At 45.7% G+C, this 18,374-nt stretch overlaps 1 protein-coding gene across 1 annotated transcript in view; it reads left to right on the top strand.

Moving 5' to 3' along the window:
• The first annotated feature begins 2,125 nt into the window (after positions 1–2,125).
• Positions 2,126–18,374, top strand: part of si:ch73-335l21.1 (insulin receptor substrate 1-B) — a 51,833-nt gene continuing 35,584 nt past the window's right edge. Inside the window, exons 1-3 of the mRNA XM_040043421.1 lie at positions 2,126–3,120; positions 13,667–13,968; positions 14,285–17,453. Of these exons, the coding sequence (XP_039899355.1) occupies positions 2,772–3,120; positions 13,667–13,968; positions 14,285–17,453 (3,820 nt within the window). The 5' untranslated portion in view covers positions 2,126–2,771. The remainder of the gene's footprint in view (positions 3,121–13,666; positions 13,969–14,284; positions 17,454–18,374) is intronic.

The raw sequence follows: 18,374 nt of genomic DNA, 5'->3' as shown, positions 1-18,374 counted from the left end.
ATTGGTAAAGGGCAGAGAGCTCCAGTCCGACTCAGACGCCAGCAAGGTGGAGGTGGAGTACTGGTTTGGGCTGGTATCATCAAAGATGAGCTTGTGGGGCCTTTTCGGGTTGAGGATGGAGTCGAGCTCAACTCCCAGTCCTACTGCCAGTTTCTGGAAGACACCTTCTTCAAGCAGTGGTACAGGAAGAAGTCTGCATCCTTCAAGAAAAACATGATTTTCATGCAGGACAATGCTCCATCACACACGTCCAAGTACTCCACAGCGTGGCTGGCAAGAAAGGGTATAAAAGAAGAAAAACTAATGATATGGCCTCCTTGTTCACCTGATCTGAACCCCATTGAGAACCTGTGGTCCATCATCAAATGTGAGATTTACAAGGAGGGAAAACAGTACACCTCTCTGAACAGTGTCTGGGAGGCTGTGGTTGCTGCTGCACGCAATGTTGATGGTGAACAGATCAAAACACTGACAGAATCCATGGATGGCAGGCTTTTGAGTGTCCTTGCAAAGAAAGGTGGCTATATTGGTCGCTGATTTGTTTTTGTTTTGTTTTTGAATGTCAGAAATGTATATTTGTGAATGTGGAGATGTTATATTGGTGTCAATTTGAATGTTTCACTGTTTAATTTAAGTGTTTCCTTCGTTTTTTGAGCAGCATATATAAAGAAATAGCTCCAAGTCTTAATGGCCAATGAATCGTCCATTCATAAAACAGCCTTGTTAATAAGAACAGTTGGAGAGAATTATAATATTTATTGTGTGTTACAGTTTGGTTTCCTCTGTACTTAAATGAAGCACCATTTACAAAGGACCCAGTAAGTCTGAAAGTTTGGCTGAAGCCTACTTAAGTCTTTAATTGCAGAAGAATTAGCGACTGTATTATTGAAGGGAAGAATATAATGGCCCCCAATCTTGATGAAACTGCAGCTGTTTTAAGAAGATTGTGCTGCTTAAGTCAAATGTCGACATGTTAGACCGGTCATGTTATCTGATCTGGAGCCAACGTCTTGTTTTTTTTATCTTTGTGCTGACATGGTGTGTTCTTAAAAAACAAATGTGTTTCACAAACGTGACGCAACCAAGCACAAAAACCAGGCCCCCGGGGCGGAGGAGGCCTAGATGACTTCAGTTTGTTTACACTGGGCAAAAAAACACTTAACATAAAAGTTATAAACTGCATGTGATTGAGTGAAATAATTATTTAATCAACTGAGTAAAACCAAGTAAAACATGACGTAGGTCTTGGTGGAGAAGCCCTTGTTGGTAAGCACAGCAGTAAGTCATTTCCTGATTTGCACAGAGCTCAGTATTTTGGCCCACTCCTCTTTTTACAGAAACTCTAAGTCCTTCTGGTTTTGTGGCTGACGCTTGGCAACTTGAACGCTGAGATTCCTCCACAGATTCTCTGTAGGACTGAGATGTGGCGACTGGCTTGGTTACTCTATGAACTTAATGTTCTTCTTCTTTAACTGCTCCTTTGTTCTCTTTTCTCATCCAACATTTTACAGCACACGGCTCTGTCCATTTGACCCTCAGTGTGGTGAAGTCCTCCTCTACCCTTAGCAGAAAAACAGCCCGGACCATAATGTTTCCACCTCCGTGCCTGAATGTTCTTTGGTTCACACTCAGCATTTTTCTTCCTCCAAACATCTCAGGTTGAGTTGATACCAAAGAGCTGACCACAGCACCTTCTCCCAGGCCTTCTCTGAATCATTTATATGCTCGTTGGCAAATTTAAGATGGGGCTGTACACATGCCTTCTTGACCATGCATTTTGAGATAAGTGTCAACCATAGAATTAATTTGTGTTATACATGTTAATAATTAGAGCTATCTATTCTATTATTATCTATTAGAACTATTTGGTTATATTTGATAACTTTTTAATATATTTTATTATTTAATTTAGGTTAGTTAGTTATTCTTCTTACTGCTTGGAGCAACTGTTACCTCACGGATTAATAAAGTATTCTGATTCTGAAGGTTCTCGCTGATGGTCTTGCAGGTCTACAGTCTTGCCCCTAATGTCCTTTGACAGCTCTTTGGTCTGTCCCGAGAGAGTCCTTAAATCGGGCTCTAGCTCACTTAGGGGGCTTGGTGGTGGTGTGTGAGAGGGGGAAGAGGTGGAGCTCTGCTATCAGAGCTGTGATGAAGTCCTTGAACGCATCGCGATCAAAAGTACCAGCAGAGCGCTGAGTGACAGTCCTGCTCCACGGTAGCTGCTCCGCGCCAGAGAAACCAGAGCAGAGCCGAGCGAGGCAGGGGTGGGGGGACACGCACAGAGACCGCGTGCAGCAGGATGGGCTCCGCGCACTGCGATGTGCAGTAATTGGGATTAAACCTACCGGACGGCGCTTGGAAACACTCACAGCAGCAGCAGTAGTAATAGTAGTAGTAGTAGTAGTGGAGAGCAGGGGGAGCTCCGCCGCATGTGCTCCTCTGTGTGCGCCTGAAAGAACTTGTTTTGCTCCGTGCGCTGGGCAAAAATCGACCCCCTCCTCCTCCAGAGAAAGAAGCGACCCGGCGGTCATAAACAAACACGGGTTCAGATTTAAGCTCCGGGACTCGCAGTTGCAGCAACCCCAAACCGACCTCTGACTCTCTTCTCACATGCCAGCGCCGGTGTGGGGGAGAGAGGCAGAGGAGAGGAGCCGGGGGATGTTTGGATCAGCTCGCTGAACTCGCACAAACACCGACGAGGAAAACAAGAAGAAGTCGCGCTGGTTTTTCACGTGGGGGTTTAAAATAAAGAGAGAGAGGAGGGTGTCATGGAGAGCCAAGCGGGCGAGCAGTACAGCCACGAGGACGTGCGGAAGAGCGGCTACCTCCGCAAGCACAAGTCCATGCACCGGCGGTACTTCGTGCTCCGCGCCGCCTCGGAGCGCGGTCCGGCCCGCCTGGAGTACTACGAGAGCGAGAAGAAATTCCGGGGCAAGGCCCCCGTCCCGAAGAAAGTGGTGGCGCTGGAGACCTGCTTCAACATTAACAAGCGGGCCGACTCCAAGAACAAGCATATGATCGTGCTGTACACCCGGGCAGAGAGCTTCGCCGTGGCCGCGGAGAACGAGGCGGACCAGGACGAGTGGTACCAGGCCATGGTGGAGCTGCAGTGCAGGAGTAAGAGAAGCACATTTGCACACAAACACGCACACATGCACGCTTTCCTGCATGTACACACACCCACACAAATATATGTGTGTGCGTATATATGTATATATATACACACACACACACACACACACACACACACACACACACACTGGTGTGTTTGGGGCTTTGCACGAGAGGAGAAACGTGGCAATGCGTGCAGAGCAGCGCGAAAGGAGCGCACTGTGGACCGGGACGTGTTTTATTACACAGTTTAAGGATTCTTCCCAAGCTCCCACAGACTGCAGTGTCAAGACGACACAGTTGTCCTTTCATTGCTCGTTTCAGGCCGGTTGAGGTTCATGTGTGCACCTTTTAAAGCCTCTGACCGTGGTTTGCGTAAACGTGCGCCTCTGAGCCGCGCGGTGGGGTTTGTATCCTCCAGCACTTCTTACCACGCTGGTGTCAGGCTAAGAGTTTGTTCCTTGTTGTCCAGCACACTTCTTTCGGGAGGGGGAGGGTGTCAATGAGTAGGCCTCAGCTGAGTACGAGCTTGGCCTCCCTGTCCCGAGTTTACTGCTCAAACACACCCTGCCCTCTTGTTTACTCTGCTCTGCTTTTTTGCTGACACTGCTTTGTATTACATCAGGCATTGATCTCAGAGCAGGAGGAACACGTCCCCAAAAACCTGTCGGAGAGAGAAGTGCATTAGTATCCGACTGCTAAGTCATTAAACTTTGAAATCCATCTTCTGATTTGATGGGTACGGAGTGAGCAGCCCTGATGTGTCCCATCCAGCTGCAGTAGGTTTGTCCCAAATGGCCTCAAGTACCCCGGGGGGTGAAAAAAAACAGTAATCCCTGTGGGTTTTTCTCAAGTCTTGTCTATCAGCTGCTGTGTAAACACAGCTGTTACAGCTACAGCGGTGAGCACAGCAACTCCAGATCACCTGTTCAGCTTCCCTGGCTCTGAGAGAGCAGATAGGCAACCAGGGACACATGACGCAATCGTGGATGATAAGAGTTCAAGGTGCTTCTCCTTGCACAGGACCTGCTGCCCCTACACAAATCAGCTGATTAATGTAGGGGTTGGGGGAGAGCACAGAAATAAATGAGGACAAACTTTTATCTTTGTGATAGTCCACTTTTTATTTGGAGCCAGAGGAGTTTTATAATGTCACATATCTGCAGGTGTAAGCCACTGCTTATTACGGGGCAAGTGACTGGACGTGCACTCCTCCTGTCTAGCATCTAACATTTAATCCAATCTACAGGTGCTCGCGTGGTCACATGTACAGAAAATCCCATTTCATGGCCGTCCTCTAAGAAATCCAAAGTGTCCCGACGAGCCTCTGGCTCGAGCATCATCACGAACAGCCTTTGAAATGACTGATCCCTCGGTGGCTGCTTGTCTCCCTCCTTTGTTTTCCCAGAGTGCTGGGTTTCTTGTGTAAAGTAAAGGCTGCGGCTGGCTGCAGTGTAAACTCCAACGCTCCACATATCCCCTCGGCAAAGCAGCCGGCTGCAAAGGCTGGAGTTTGCAGCGTGCGTGCAGTGAAAGCACGAATAAAACCGTGGATGTCCTCGCTGTTGTACAGTTTCTGCTTCCTCTCCAGGCCTGGGAAAACGACCTAAAGCCGTCCAGGAACAGTTCAATATTGCGCACAGGCTGGTGGTAATTAAACACAAGCCAGCTGCCACGCTGGGCAGGATCCCACTTATTTATTCAGCTGATTCCAGTAAGACCCTTTCAGGCAGCGCGTACAGTATTAGGCTTCAGGGCAGCTATTTGCTCAACTATTAGGAGGCAGTCGAGTGTGTAAAGGTTTAACCTCGATGAAACGGAGCGGAGGCGCGACCCTCAGTCGCCGTGCGCCGGGCAGAACGCGGAACCTTGGGAGCTGTAGTCGGCCCACTATGATAAAGTCCAAGATTCGTAGCGATCAGCACCGAACAAGAGAGACACACCATCTACAAACACACACACACGTTTAAATGTGCCAACATAAACAGAGATTAAAGCAGACTGACTGACAGTCTTTGATTTAGTCCTGATTCTGAAACGCAGAAGATCAGTCGGAAACATTCGGAGCAGGGAGGATCTGTTCCTGCCTGCAGCATCCGCAGAGAAGCAGTTTGCTTATTTATGTTTCATATGAGACTAAATGTGTTTGATGGGCCCTTTGGCCATTTGATAGACTTCACTTTATGTCTGTGGAGGACAGAAACTGCCAATGTATCGGATGAAAAAGTGCATATTTAAAATAAAATAAAAGAAACATATGATGTAAATGAATTAAAAAGAAACAGCAGCATAAATAAACCCTGAAAATGAATAACAAATAAAATAATTGGATGATTATTACAAAGATAAATTAATATAAGGAGAAAAAAGTGTCACACTGTATTAACTAATGAATAATATTCATTTTGACTATTAGTTGAGTATTTAACGTCAAAATATGTCAAATCATTTTTTTAATGACTCAATAAATGAGTCATTGAAATAATTTACTTAATCACTTTTGATCTTTTTGGTCCCCGTATTATAAGTTCTGGTTGTCTTTTATTCTGTGTTTTCTCTTATTAACCATTTATTTTTGAACTCAGTCCAAGAATTCAGCAGGTGTTTCCTACTTTCTGTAAGTCACGCTGTAGGTGTGAGGAGAACTTGTGTTTTTGAGTGAACCGTCCTTTGTGACGTCCCTCTGAGTTGGAATTAGAAGTCAAATCTCCCCGTCAGGCTGTTTTTATCTCGGAGTGTCGTTCAGCTGCCCCGGCCTCAGAGATCTGGATCTCGCCGCTGGTTCGCTGAGCCGACCGATTAAATGTTAAGCCGTGCTTAAACACTGCTCATCTCCCTAATTAGGTGGTAATTATTGTCTCGAGGGTTGGCCGACGTTTGCACAGTAGAGGCGGTGGGCTAATTGAACTTTTTTCCAAGTGCCACCATGTCCGTCTCTTTCTTTTCTTAAAAACCCCCAAAACGAAACACATTTTTCCTGCAGAAGTGAAGCTTAACTACAGCTCTCTGTTAGAACCTCAGCCCCGGTTGGAGCGTGCTGAGCTGCCACAGAGTATTTCTCCTGCGTAACGACTAGATGCACAGTAACCCTTTGTAACTTCTTTAACTCGGTGAGCTGCAGCCTGACCGGATCTGGTTTGTAGCGATGCTGCAGCTTGTAAAACATCATGGATGTGAGTCAGAGTCGGCCTTGAGCAATCTGCTTTGTGTCCGCTGGCCAGCTTGGAGCTGAGCTCTCTTTGACTGACAGTAAAGCGAGGCCAGCAGCAACAGCACCCGTTTAATCAATAAGTGCCGATGTGTGGAGCGTGTGTGGCTTTAAATGCATAGGAACCTTTTATAGCAGGCCTCACTGATTAATGTTGCTCGATAGTATCCCATTAACATTGTTATATTGGGGGTCAGGAAGTTCATGGGTTGATATTCATCATGCACATGGGGGATGCTTTAGAAACAGAGGTAGTAAACAAAAACCTTAATTAGTGCCATGCTGTTCCTGTAGTAACGTATACGTGCAGCAGCAGTGAATGGATCACAGTGAACCCACCCTGTGCCAGTGCTTGTTATAAAAGAAATGTACAAAAACTAAAGCAGCATTTGGGTGTGAGTCATATGACAAGCTTTTCCTTTCATTATACCTTAACTGTGTATGAGGTATAACTTTGACCACAGGCATCAACACTTGGATCGTGAACTAAAAGTAAACTCTGTTATCCCGATTCTTTTTTGGTCTTGTTACAGCTTTGAGGGCGCGCTCAGATCGAGCGGGTTCGAGATAAAGCTAGAGAAGCGCAGGAGGGATGGGAAGGACGCTGAAGCTGGAGGAAAAGAGGGAGACAAGGAGGAGGTTCATGGATGTAGTGAAGGAGGACATGCAGAGGGTTGGTGTGACAGAGGATGGTAGGGATAGAGGGAGATGGATGGAGATGATCCACTGTGGCGACGCCTAAAACTAGCAGCGGAAAGAAGATGGTAAAAGCTTTTTATAGATTAGCATGCTTTATTAACCAGGCGGTTACCACCACACCTTCCTGTAGCTAATCAGCATAAGCAACACGAGCAGCACTGATAAGTCTACGATTACAAATGCAGGTTGCAGAAGCTTTTAGTCAGTGTTTTTTGACGAGCTGCTGTTACCATATTCCTCCTCCTGATGTTTTCAGAGCATCGGTCTGCGCTTTGTAGTGATTTATTTCTAAAATACAAGTTATCCACTTTGGAAATGTTAAAAAAAGACAAAAAACCCAACAACAAAACAAAGCAAACAAACAAAAATAAAAACCCAAACCCATTGTGTATTGTTAAAAATTCCTTCCGCACAGTCTCAGTCTGTGCGACACAAAGTTTAGTAACCCAGAGCCTCGCTGACCAATAAAGTCCGAGGCGGATGCCAGCTTGGTGGGTTTCTTGCAGCTTTCTTGCGTGTCCCGGAACGGCGAACCTTAAATGCGTCACCGATAATTTCAGGCAGCCATGCATGTACGTCTGTGCGCACTCCCGTCTAACCGAGACCACATGTGAAACTAGCTCCGGGCGGATGCTGGTGTTGCCCCCCAAGTGTGGGGCCTAGAGAGATGGGTGGGGTGAGGAGGGTTGGGCAGGAGGGGGATTGCAGATGCTTGAAATGGATGAAGATCGAGGAAGTGGAGAGGTTAGAAAAGAGGAAAACGGGTACACATGTCAGCCAGAGATTAGACCAACTGTTTTCACTGCCGGGTGGCTCTCGTCTCTCACAAATACGTGCGGGGATAAAATGTACACAGCTGTCTCCCATCTATCTGAGCTGGTACACTGGTAAGTGAGCGTGGGTGGATCTGGGCGGCACGGTAGCTGAGATGGAGGGGGTTTTACCCTCACCAGTCTCTGTGCAGTCTTTTGTGGCCCTACAGCACAGCGTGCTAGGGCAGTGAGGTCAGAAATTTGAAATAGGACCCAATGAGAGCCAGCCAGCTAATTTCCCCTGATTTACAGGCGGCATTAGCTAACTAAGAAGTTTTAGCTGCAAATTCAAGCATTTTTTCGTAGATGGTCACTGCTTGATTGTATCTGGACTTCTGCATTGCTGCAGCCAAGTCCCCAGGATTTTGGGGGTAACCACGACAGTGATGAGCCCGCCACTCAGTGAGGTGCTGTCAAGGGATCTAGCGGCCTTTGAGGCTAAATATGGCACCCCCTTCACCCCTTCACAACCCCCGTAGCACAAAAGGCTATAGGAAAGCAAGTTTCCCCTCAGTGCCAACAACTCGTAATTGAAATTGCAGTTGAGTAAATTAGCTTGGATTACGGCCTCTTTATGGTCAACCTGTGATCTCGAGGGAGCCAGCTCAAGCGTAGCAAATAAATCGGCGTGAATAGGCGCCAGTGTTGCCCGCGCAGGCTCCCACTCTCCAGACTTCAGGCTTCCAGTGTGTGCTCACCGCGGACGTGGACTAAACAAGTGAATAAGCCAGTGTATGTTATCTTCACCTCAAACTGCGAATAAATATGCACGGACTCCCAGACCCGATGCATGATCTGTGAAGGTTGGGACAAGGTTGTCAGAGTGTTTCTGTGTGTGTGTGTGTGTGTTGCCCATATTCAACCAGCAGATTTCACGCGGATGGTTCATTACCTCCAGGTGCTTTCATGTGCATCCGGCTTAGGTCCTTAGATTATCTCCAACTCTGTGTGCGTGTTTTTCTGAGGGTTCATTATGTAGTATAGGGGCGTTGTGCTGCACGGAAGCTGACTGACTGATAAACTCTCCATGCCCCGCTTTCTTTCCGACAAACACCAAACAGCCATAAAGATACTCGAGAGGAAAGCCGAGGGGGGCGATTCATACTTTATACAGCACTGTGTAAGATCAGGCCCTGAGCTCTGTAATGCTTCATAGGTGTGAATCCACCTGCAAATCTGTAGAACTCTAGGAAAAAAAACTTTGAAAAGACTTTAAGGGTTTTTATTTTTTTGAGGGTTGTCGATTAGACAGAGCGGCCTTGAGATAAAGGGTGTTTGCGTAAGTGCTGTTGAGGGCACAGCTGAGGTTTAAGGCTTTGCTTTATTCAAAACAAACAACACGCTCACACTCTCCTCGAGACATTTTAAATGGGTTCTTGAAAAGAAAAAGATACTCTTTAAGGATCGTGCTGCACTGCAATCTGAGTCACTCTCAGAGAGCAGGGGGAAAAAAAGAATTTTGAAATAAGCCTGTAATTAGATTCTTTTAGGCAAAGCAATCCCGAAATAAACTTTGAATAACGCTCCTTTTTTTAACCCCCTTTCTTAATGACACTCTTATATCTCCTTGCAATCTCCTGTAGTCCCTCATTCCATAGGTCCCCGCTGAAAAGTCCTAAAACCGTCTCTTCCTGTTGTAAATCTAAATCGAGGAAGCAAAAAGGACTTCTTGCACAGAGGTCCTCGCGCTCATTCACACACATGGAGAGAAAAGCAGCACATGAAAACAGCCGTGCATGGCCTTGAGTGAGTCATCTAATATAGGGGGAGTGCCACAAACGCGCGCACGCACACACACACACACACACACACACACACACACACACACACACACACACACACACACACACAGCCGCGAAGCCGCAGCTTCACTGGCTTTCAACAAAACATCTATTCTAGGTCTCTTTCAAGTCGTGAGCGATCCTCCAATTTTGGGTAAGAAGAGTGGACGGAGACGCGGCGAGACACGTCAGACCTCTCCCTCTTGTGCAATCGCATGTAAAGCTGTTTTGGGATTGGGATCTGGAAAAACAGTTTGCATAACAGAAGCTCAGTTACGTGATGTTCGCTGTGCATGCTGAGGGTCCCGGTCTACATGTGGTTGTCATTTTAGGATTGTTTTTTTTGTTGTTGGTTTTTCTTTTCAACCAGCAGATGCTTGGGGAAACAGAATGAAGCGTCCATAGAAAACCTACTTTGGGCTGTTCCTCATTCAAATGAGGTCGCCACAGCTGGCTGCTCCACATGTTTGATTTGTCAGGTTTTTTTCCCCTTTCTTTACACCAGATGTGCAATGTGACAAAACCCCAAAGGGGTTTGTGTCTCCTCTTGGAATTGAACTAGGGAATCTGTGTAAAACATGGTCATTCTTCTGTTGGAAATTTGAACTTCGAAGGTGGAACAGACAGATTTTTACCTCAGAAAGTCGGAGAAGTCATCAGCCCCGAGATTGTGTACATAAACATTAGTGAAACTGTAAAACTTGTAATCTGGGGATAAAAAAAAAAAAAAAAAAAAAAAATCAACACAGCATAGAATCACTTTGTTTTGCATGGTGATATATTGATCCATTAAATTGGATAAACTGAAAAACTGTCCAACAGTGGACAAACACAGCTTGACAAAGGTGCTTCCTTATTCCGAGCAAGCTAATAGCTCAGTCGCATCAGTAAAAAAAGGATAACGACCTCCTTCATCGCCAAAAAATAAAAATTAAAAAATGATTGTAATGAATTTTTTCACATTCTATAACCGATTGCAACTTTTGACTAAATGCTTGCCCAGACTTGCGGGTGTTTCACACTCACAACCATGGAGGCAACCTTTCTGCAGACAGTTGCCATCTTACTTGGACTGACTGCAATATCTCTCAGAGAGATTGTTAAAGGTTTGTCTGTGAAGGTTCTCAGTCATCCAGGTCATCGTAGTCAAAGGAGCTTGCAAAGAAAAGCGTCTGGACTTCTTTAAGTTGCTTGAAGAATGGTGGGGAGTCCCAGACACCATTTGACCTTAGAACTGAAGAAGCTTCTCGGATGAGAGGTGAAACGTCTTCAAGCAACTTAAAGAAGTCCAGACGCTTTTCTTTGCAAGCTCCTTTGACTGTTTAAGGTTTGCAGATAATTTCTGTCTAATTTATAAATGCAGACATATCAGCTTGAATGAGTCCCTGTCAATGAGCACAACTCGAGAAGACTTGACTCAACTTGCTGTGAGCTGAATGTATTCAGGTTATGTTCCTGTGGGACAGGAAGGTTGCTGAGCACAAATATAAAAGTTAAAAGTGAATTTCTGTATATGTAGACAGAAGCCGACATGTGAACATCGATTTCTCAAAGTTAATTGTTGCATTATCAGAAACGGGCTGCATTGAATTGCCAGTATGACCTTTTTGCAACAAAAAATAACTGGAGTGAGATAATTTTATGTCTTTAAATAAAACAAGATAATGTTTAACTTTGAAGATGTGATTTGCACTATTAAAAAAGTGATAAATTACAATGTATATTATTGCAATACTTGTAATATCATATTGTGGGTAAAGTATTGTGATAATATTGCATTGTTGGATCAAAACTATAGCTTAAGGCAGTGATTACCACCAATAAGCACTCTGTGGGCTCTTATACAGTTGCTAGAGGTACATGAATCAAAATCAAAAGCTACTGGATAATCAGTTGGAATTGACAGTAAAATAAGTGCACAAATCAACACTAATCCTTTGTGCAGAAAAATAGTTGGGTTAAAAATAGCTTTTTTTTTTTTTTTTTAGTCATGAGGCTTCTTCTATATTTTAGCACCAGCACTGGCCATTAAACAGAAATTTGTGTATAAGAGGTTGTTAAACAGAGACTCACCACTAAATGCAGCTTTTACTGAAGCTGAAGTTGTGTTTGTTCCTTCCAGCTGCTTCAGTTTGAAGCTTCTCAGGATCCACAGGTGCATCTCCACAGGAAGAGAGTTATGTGCATTAATTAAATCGTGTGGCTCAACAGCTACGACTTGGTGAACTGATCGTAATTATCAAGATTCCTAACTTGGAGAGAAGATCGGTCAGGACTCCTTAATTATTTCTCTCTTGTGCTTATTGAAATCAAAAATATTTTGCTTTGTCTGCGTAAAATCTTGCAGTTTGCAGTATTATATCAATATGGTGCCTCTTTGACCATTAACGTTTAATATATATGTTATATATTTTATCTAAAATTCTGACTTAAAAAGTCTAAAATGATTAACTTAAGATGAAGCTAACAGCTAAAAATACATTTGGCTAAACAAATTGTTAGCTAAACATCGTGGGTATATGGCTAAAAATTCTAGCTAGCTAAAATTTATAAATTAGAAGAACTGTGTAAATACGACTAACTGATGGTGAACTAAAAGTAAATCAGACGATAAAATGATTCTAGAGAACAAATTTGAACATTGGCTTTGTTGGAACATCAGCAGATATATGTATATAATATATAGCAAACCAGTGGTTTCAATGAGATAACCCTTTTAAAAATAGAACTTTCCTTATTTCAATACGTCGTCTCCTTCAGTATGCCAGATGTGGTAGGCTAATAAGGCAGGTGCTTAAGCTCACTATAAATGCACAAAGACCATCCTGTTCCATTCAAGGGAACAGGTGAGTTCTGATGTTGAGGTCTGTTTCTTTAGCCTTGTCATTAGTTTGATTGAGTCTGTGTCATAGATGGTTATCATGCTCAGACATATCCAAACTGGCAACATAACAGAGGTATCTCAGAAATGTGGGACATGTGAAAATAAGTTTCAGGAACTTTTTAGGGTGGTTCCCTAGAGAAGAATACGAAATCCACCCTAAACATGACTCACATAATGTTGTTCCTATAATCCGTGCTAGTCAACAGATGTGACGCCTTTTGTGTGTGGATATAAATGAGCTTAGATGTAAATCTGTCATATATTCAAAGGTAGTGTCACTAGCCGCTAACAATGATTTGCAGTACAGCGTAGTATTAAGGTACTTTCCTGGGATAATAGTCAGACAAATATTAGGTGGTTAGATAAGTCCCATGCCTTTGTTTGGCCCCTACTAACTTAGGATCAGATATCACTTTGGGCCGTTTTCTCTTGTGTTTTGGCTTCAGTAGGCCTCTGGTATCTGACTACAGCACACTTAACACAAAGGGTGAATGTGCTGCCTGTGCTGCTGCTGCTTAAAGAAACTTCAATTTATTAGTTTACAAAGCCAGTTTTTATTGTCAGTTCCGCTTGAGAAAATAGCTTTTAAGGGCGTGCCTTTAGGATTCCTGCCAGTGATTTGCATTGTTTGTTTTAGAGAAGCATTTCTTATTAAGCATTTTCCAAGTCGCTTCTCTTAAGGTTTTCCACAGAGCTGTTTTTTTTTTCTTTCCATAGTCATCATTCTTATGTTCAGCTTCAGTTGTCAGGAGTTTAATTTTCCCACACTGGTAGTATATGTGCCTCTGTGTGTGTCAGGATGCCTGTGTAGCTGATAAATGAGACCACAGGCATGGAGCCTGCAGGTACAATGATCTGGTCTCACAAGCCAGTGCGTGCCCAGTTTATACTTGGATCTGTTTTTAGAAATATATGGAAAGCTCTGCCACAGCACAGCTTACATAATAAAGACAGCTTGCCCTCAACTAACAGGCGTATAATAGAGATTTTATCAGTTGTTTCTTTTATTTACAGGTGCATCAAAGTCATGTCAGTCCTTTGTTGCAACAGCTGTACTTCCCAGTGCTCTTCATAAATCCTCACTTTAATAGTTTAATCTCTTATTTTTCTCTTTGTTTTCATCCCAGTAACCTTTTAATCTCACTCTGTCCCCGTTCTGTCCCTCTAGGTAAGAATCCTAATGACGGCAGCGGTGCAGGAGACTATGGAGTGCCTAATCCTGGGCCAGCATTCAAAGAAGTATGGCAGGTAAAGGTATGGCCCAAAGGCCTGGGTCAGGCCAAGAACCTGGTTGGCATCTACCGCCTTTGCCTGACCGACAAGACGGTGAACTTTGTGAAGCTCAACTCTGATGCTGCCGCCGTGGTGCTGCAGCTGATGAACGTGAGACGCTGCGGCCATTCAGAAAACTTCTTCTTCGTTGAGGTGGGACGCTCTGCAGTGACAGGCCCGGGCGAGTTCTGGATGCAGGTGAGCCTGTAATCTACAGTTCTGTTCATGTTGATGGTTATTTTCATTCTCCAATCCTACTCATATCTTAAAAGCCCGCAATCAGCAGAGTGAAAGAAATGTCAAAGTTTTGTCAGAGTAAGGCTTCATGGGTTTGAAAAAGGAGATTAAACAGTTTCCATGACAATCTAAGATTTAAATACAGAGCACTTTGTCTTTAAGATGTTAGTGGTTTAATGTGCAGTAGTTTTTAACTTTGAATACATTATGTGAATATAAAATCGATCATATTGTGATTTCATTCCCTTTATCAGATGCTTTTTGCCTCTTGTCCTAGGTGGATGATTCAGTAGTTGCCCAAAACATGCATGAAACCTTGCTAGAGGCCATGAAGGCGTTGAGTGAGGAGTTCCGCCAGCGCAGCAAGTCTCAGTCCAACTCTGGCCCTGGAGGAGGTGCTACTGCTTCTAACCCCATCAGTGTTCCCTCACGCCGCCACCACCCAAACCCTCCTCCTAGCCAGGTTGGCTTCACCCGCCGGCCCCGAACCGAGCCCCCTGGAGGAACTAACAGTGGAGCACCCATCAACTGTGCCAACACTTCTCCCACGCCAAGGCATAGCTTCCCGAGGTCTCGCACTGCAAGTGATGGGGGGAAAGGGGAGGATGGGATAACAGGTGCCACACCGATCCATGGGGTGAACTCCAGCCCCTCCACCAATGGCTCTTGCTCTAACACCCCAATCCTCAGATCAAAATCAGCTCGTTCAGCACCCACCACAACTGCTAAAACTCCTTTAGGGTTGATGCGCTCTATCTCGACCCCAGCTCCTTCCCCAGCTCCAAGTCTGTCCTCTAGTTCTGGTCATGGCTCAGAGTTTGGAGGCTTAACGTCTTGTGCTGGTGCTCCGGGGTCTGGAGCCTACAGTCGTATTCCCTCTCATCGAGCCTCTGTCTCAGGCTCACCCAGTGACTACGGCTCCTCAGACGAGTATGGTTCAAGTCCTGGAGATCACACGCTCCTACCTTCTCCTAGCCTCCCTGGAAGCTCTGTTGGCAGTGTCAGTAGTCAGTCCCTCAGTGAAGATGGGGCCAACTATATCCTAATGGGCCAACGTAGTAGCAGTGGTGGTGGCAACAGTAATCAAGGAAGTGGCTCCCAGCAAACACCAGGAACACCAACCTCTGGCTCTCAAACTAAAAGAGTTCTACGCCGCTCCTCCAGCCGAGAATGTGAAGCTGAACGCAGGCTGCTGAGCAAGCGGGCCTCCTTACCTCCTATGGCCCTGGAAAGGCTGGCTCCACGTCAGCGCAGAGCTGAGGAGCCAGCAGATGACGATTCGGCCGATTACGCTATCATGTCAAGAAGCACGAGCCGAGAGTCTTTTACTTCCACCTGCTCTTCTACACAGAAGGAATCTGCCATGAGTGCTGGGTCGGCAGGGGGAGGAGGCGGGTACTTGGATGTGGCAGGAGAGTTTAAAGCTGAAGGCACTGGAGGAGCAGGTGGTAGCGTAGATTTAGGCGTGGACAATGGGTACATGTCAATGCTACCTGGAGTTACTCAGCCTCCGACGTCCCTTTCCCAGTCACTGGCCGTTTTGGTCCCCGACTCAGACTCCAAACCTGCTGATGATTACATGGCCATGACTCCTAACAACAGCGTGTCGCCTCCACAGCAGATTCGACCTCCACCAAATTCTGATGGCTATATGATAATGTCCCCTAATAGCAGCTGTTCCCCTGACCAGCGTGGAGGTCTCTCCGGTGGGGCTTGGGTGGGCAGTGGCAGTGCAGACAGCAGGCCAGGCAGTGACTATATGAACATGTCTCCAATTAGTGCACGTTCTGTAAACGGCAGTCCCCCACCTCCTGAGCACTCATCACATTTGGAGACCAGTCCGCAGCAACATGGTCCCAAGATGGTGTACTCTTACTATTCCCTACCCAGGTCTTATAAACATAGCCCCTCTACCGGACACTTTGATGATGGTCCTGGACGAGGAAGAAGGCCCAATGGGAGTTCTAGGAGGGGAATGGGTGGCGGTAAACCTATTAGAGGGCTTCAGGAGCAAGCAGCAGTTGGTAATGCAGTAGTTGGACGCCACCTGTCTCTCTCATCTTCCTCGTACTCCTCCAGCTCAGCCAGCAGTGAAAGTCTGGGTGAGAGCGACGAGCGAACTACCCAGGCTTTGAGTAATGTGACTGGGGGAACTCAGTCCAAGCATGGGAGTAAGCAGCAGCAGAGAAGAGGCTCTGGTGGGTTGTCCAAGCAGGGTAGCTATACTAGAAGCAGACCTGTTAGCCTGTTTGTTGACGTATCCAAAGCGAACACTCTTCCTAGAGTTCGTGAGAACCCTTTGCCACCAGAACCTAAGAGCCCTGGGGAGTATGTAAGCATTGAATTCAAGGGGGAGAAGGGCAATCCGACTGGGATAGGATTAGGTCGTGGTAGGGGTCTAAGGCATGGATTATCGCTGCCTCATGGCTCCAGCAGCCAGCAGCCTCAACAGAAGCCATCTTCTTCCTTTGGAAACTTTATACCCCTTTCCCGTAGCCCATCTGCCCCGATCACTCCACCAGCTGCCTCTGAGTACGTCAACATGGACCTGGGCCCTTCTCCATCGCCCTCACCCCTCTCTCTTACCCCGCTGGTTTTCCCCTCTTTCCATACCCCTCCCACACCCCCAACGCTTGCTCATGCCCCTAAACCCTGTAATGAGGATAATACTGAACCTCATGAAGATGAGGTTGAAGTGGCAGAGGCCCTACTTAGGAAAAACAGAGAAAGCGTTCCATCAGTGACGAAATCCGAGTCTCCTACATCATGTGGAGACTACACAGAGATGGCCTTCAGTTTGAATAACAACCCTGTCCCCCGGTCATCATCTAGCGTCTCCCCAAAAGGCCCATCTCCCACCAGGGATGATACATCTGTGCTGCCACGGGGTCTAGACTTCCCCCTATCCAAAACAGGACCCAACCCAGACCAGGGAGCTAAAGTTATCCGGGCCGACCCCCAAGGACGCAGACGGCACTGCTCAGAAACCTTCCTTGCCTCAACTTCCCTCTCCACCTCTACCTCGACTTCTTCCTCAACTGCTTCCCTCTTTCCTGAACACCAGTCTGTAGCCCGCCGGCTGGGCTTTGAAAGCATGCTGTGGGGCAATGGTGTTGTGACTGAATCTCCCACTCAGTTCCCCCTTCCTGGACAGCAATCTCTTCCCACAAATGCTCAGACTTCATCTGCAGAGCAAGGCCTTAACTACATAGACTTGGATTTGGCCAACAAGGAGAGCCCCCACGTGGGACTGGATGGGCCCTCTGGCAACCAGGCCCCATCTCGCCTCTTCTCTGGACTGGGTTCTGGTTCTGGGGTGGGGGCGGCAGGTGCATCAGTCGGCAGCAGCGGGAGTGGCAGCTCCAGCCTGAACACGTACGCCAGCATTGACTTCTACAAATCAGAGGAGCTGCGGACGCACCAAAATGGAAGCAAGGAGGGAACTGGTAAGAATTGCTATTTTTTTCCCCCCTTCATGTCTTTGTCTTCATACAGACTCTGTGATCTCTATGTCACCACTATGCTCATAGGTTTTCTATCTCTCTTTCTTTTCCTGCAATCACATGGCTCAGAATGAAAAAGAATATGCTTTCAAGATAATCCAATAGAGCACAGCCTCCCTATCCATCGATGTTTGTATTCAAACTTTACCTGGCGCCAGATTGAAATGTAGAGACTTGTTTATTTGTGTGACTGTCTGCATAATCTGCAGTAAGAGCCAAAGCTTAGCTGTTCTGACAAATCATGAATTGATTTACCTCTCTGAGCTTTGGTGTACAGAAACTCTTCACCTGATATGATTAGATAAAGTGTTAAAGGTCAGACAGACTCCTGAAATATCAGTAAATATCGAAGTTGTGGAAATTGCTATTGATCTGAGGCTTCTTGAATATTGTCCATGCGTGCTCAGTGCTGCTTTTCCCTATTGGGAGTTTAAAAGCAGAACTGGGATCCGTTTTTAATACGTTTATGACAAACATCAGAATCATTCTGCTCTGATTGAGCCATTGTTTGTTGAGGAGAAGAGCTGTCTGAGACATCTCGCTGCAGTCCCACTCTTAGCAAAGGAAACCATTCACAATTGCCACTGAAGCGTTCTGCTTTAAGTTCAATAAAGATTAACTTTGACCCTGTTTTCTGTTGACCTGTCAAATTAAAATGCTCCATTATGACACTTGAGGAGATTGCTGTGAGAGAAAGAAATTTTGAATTATAATTCAGATTTTTTTTTATCATCTTCTTCTTCTTCTTTTTGCACTTCTAGAGCTCTAAAACGTATGTAGGAAAGTATGCAAAGACTTGAAAGAAGTTCCAGGTTTGTAGATTTGGCCCTGAAAGCATTGCGTGCTGTGATTTGTACATTACTT

Source organism: Simochromis diagramma, unplaced genomic scaffold, assembly GCF_900408965.1.
Source record: "Simochromis diagramma unplaced genomic scaffold, fSimDia1.1 OVJJ01000656.1, whole genome shotgun sequence".
In the NCBI taxonomy this organism is placed as follows: Eukaryota; Metazoa; Chordata; class Actinopteri; order Cichliformes; family Cichlidae; genus Simochromis; species Simochromis diagramma.
The sequence above is the reverse complement of the archived record's forward strand: the minus strand, read 5'-3'. Positions and strand labels throughout refer to the sequence as shown.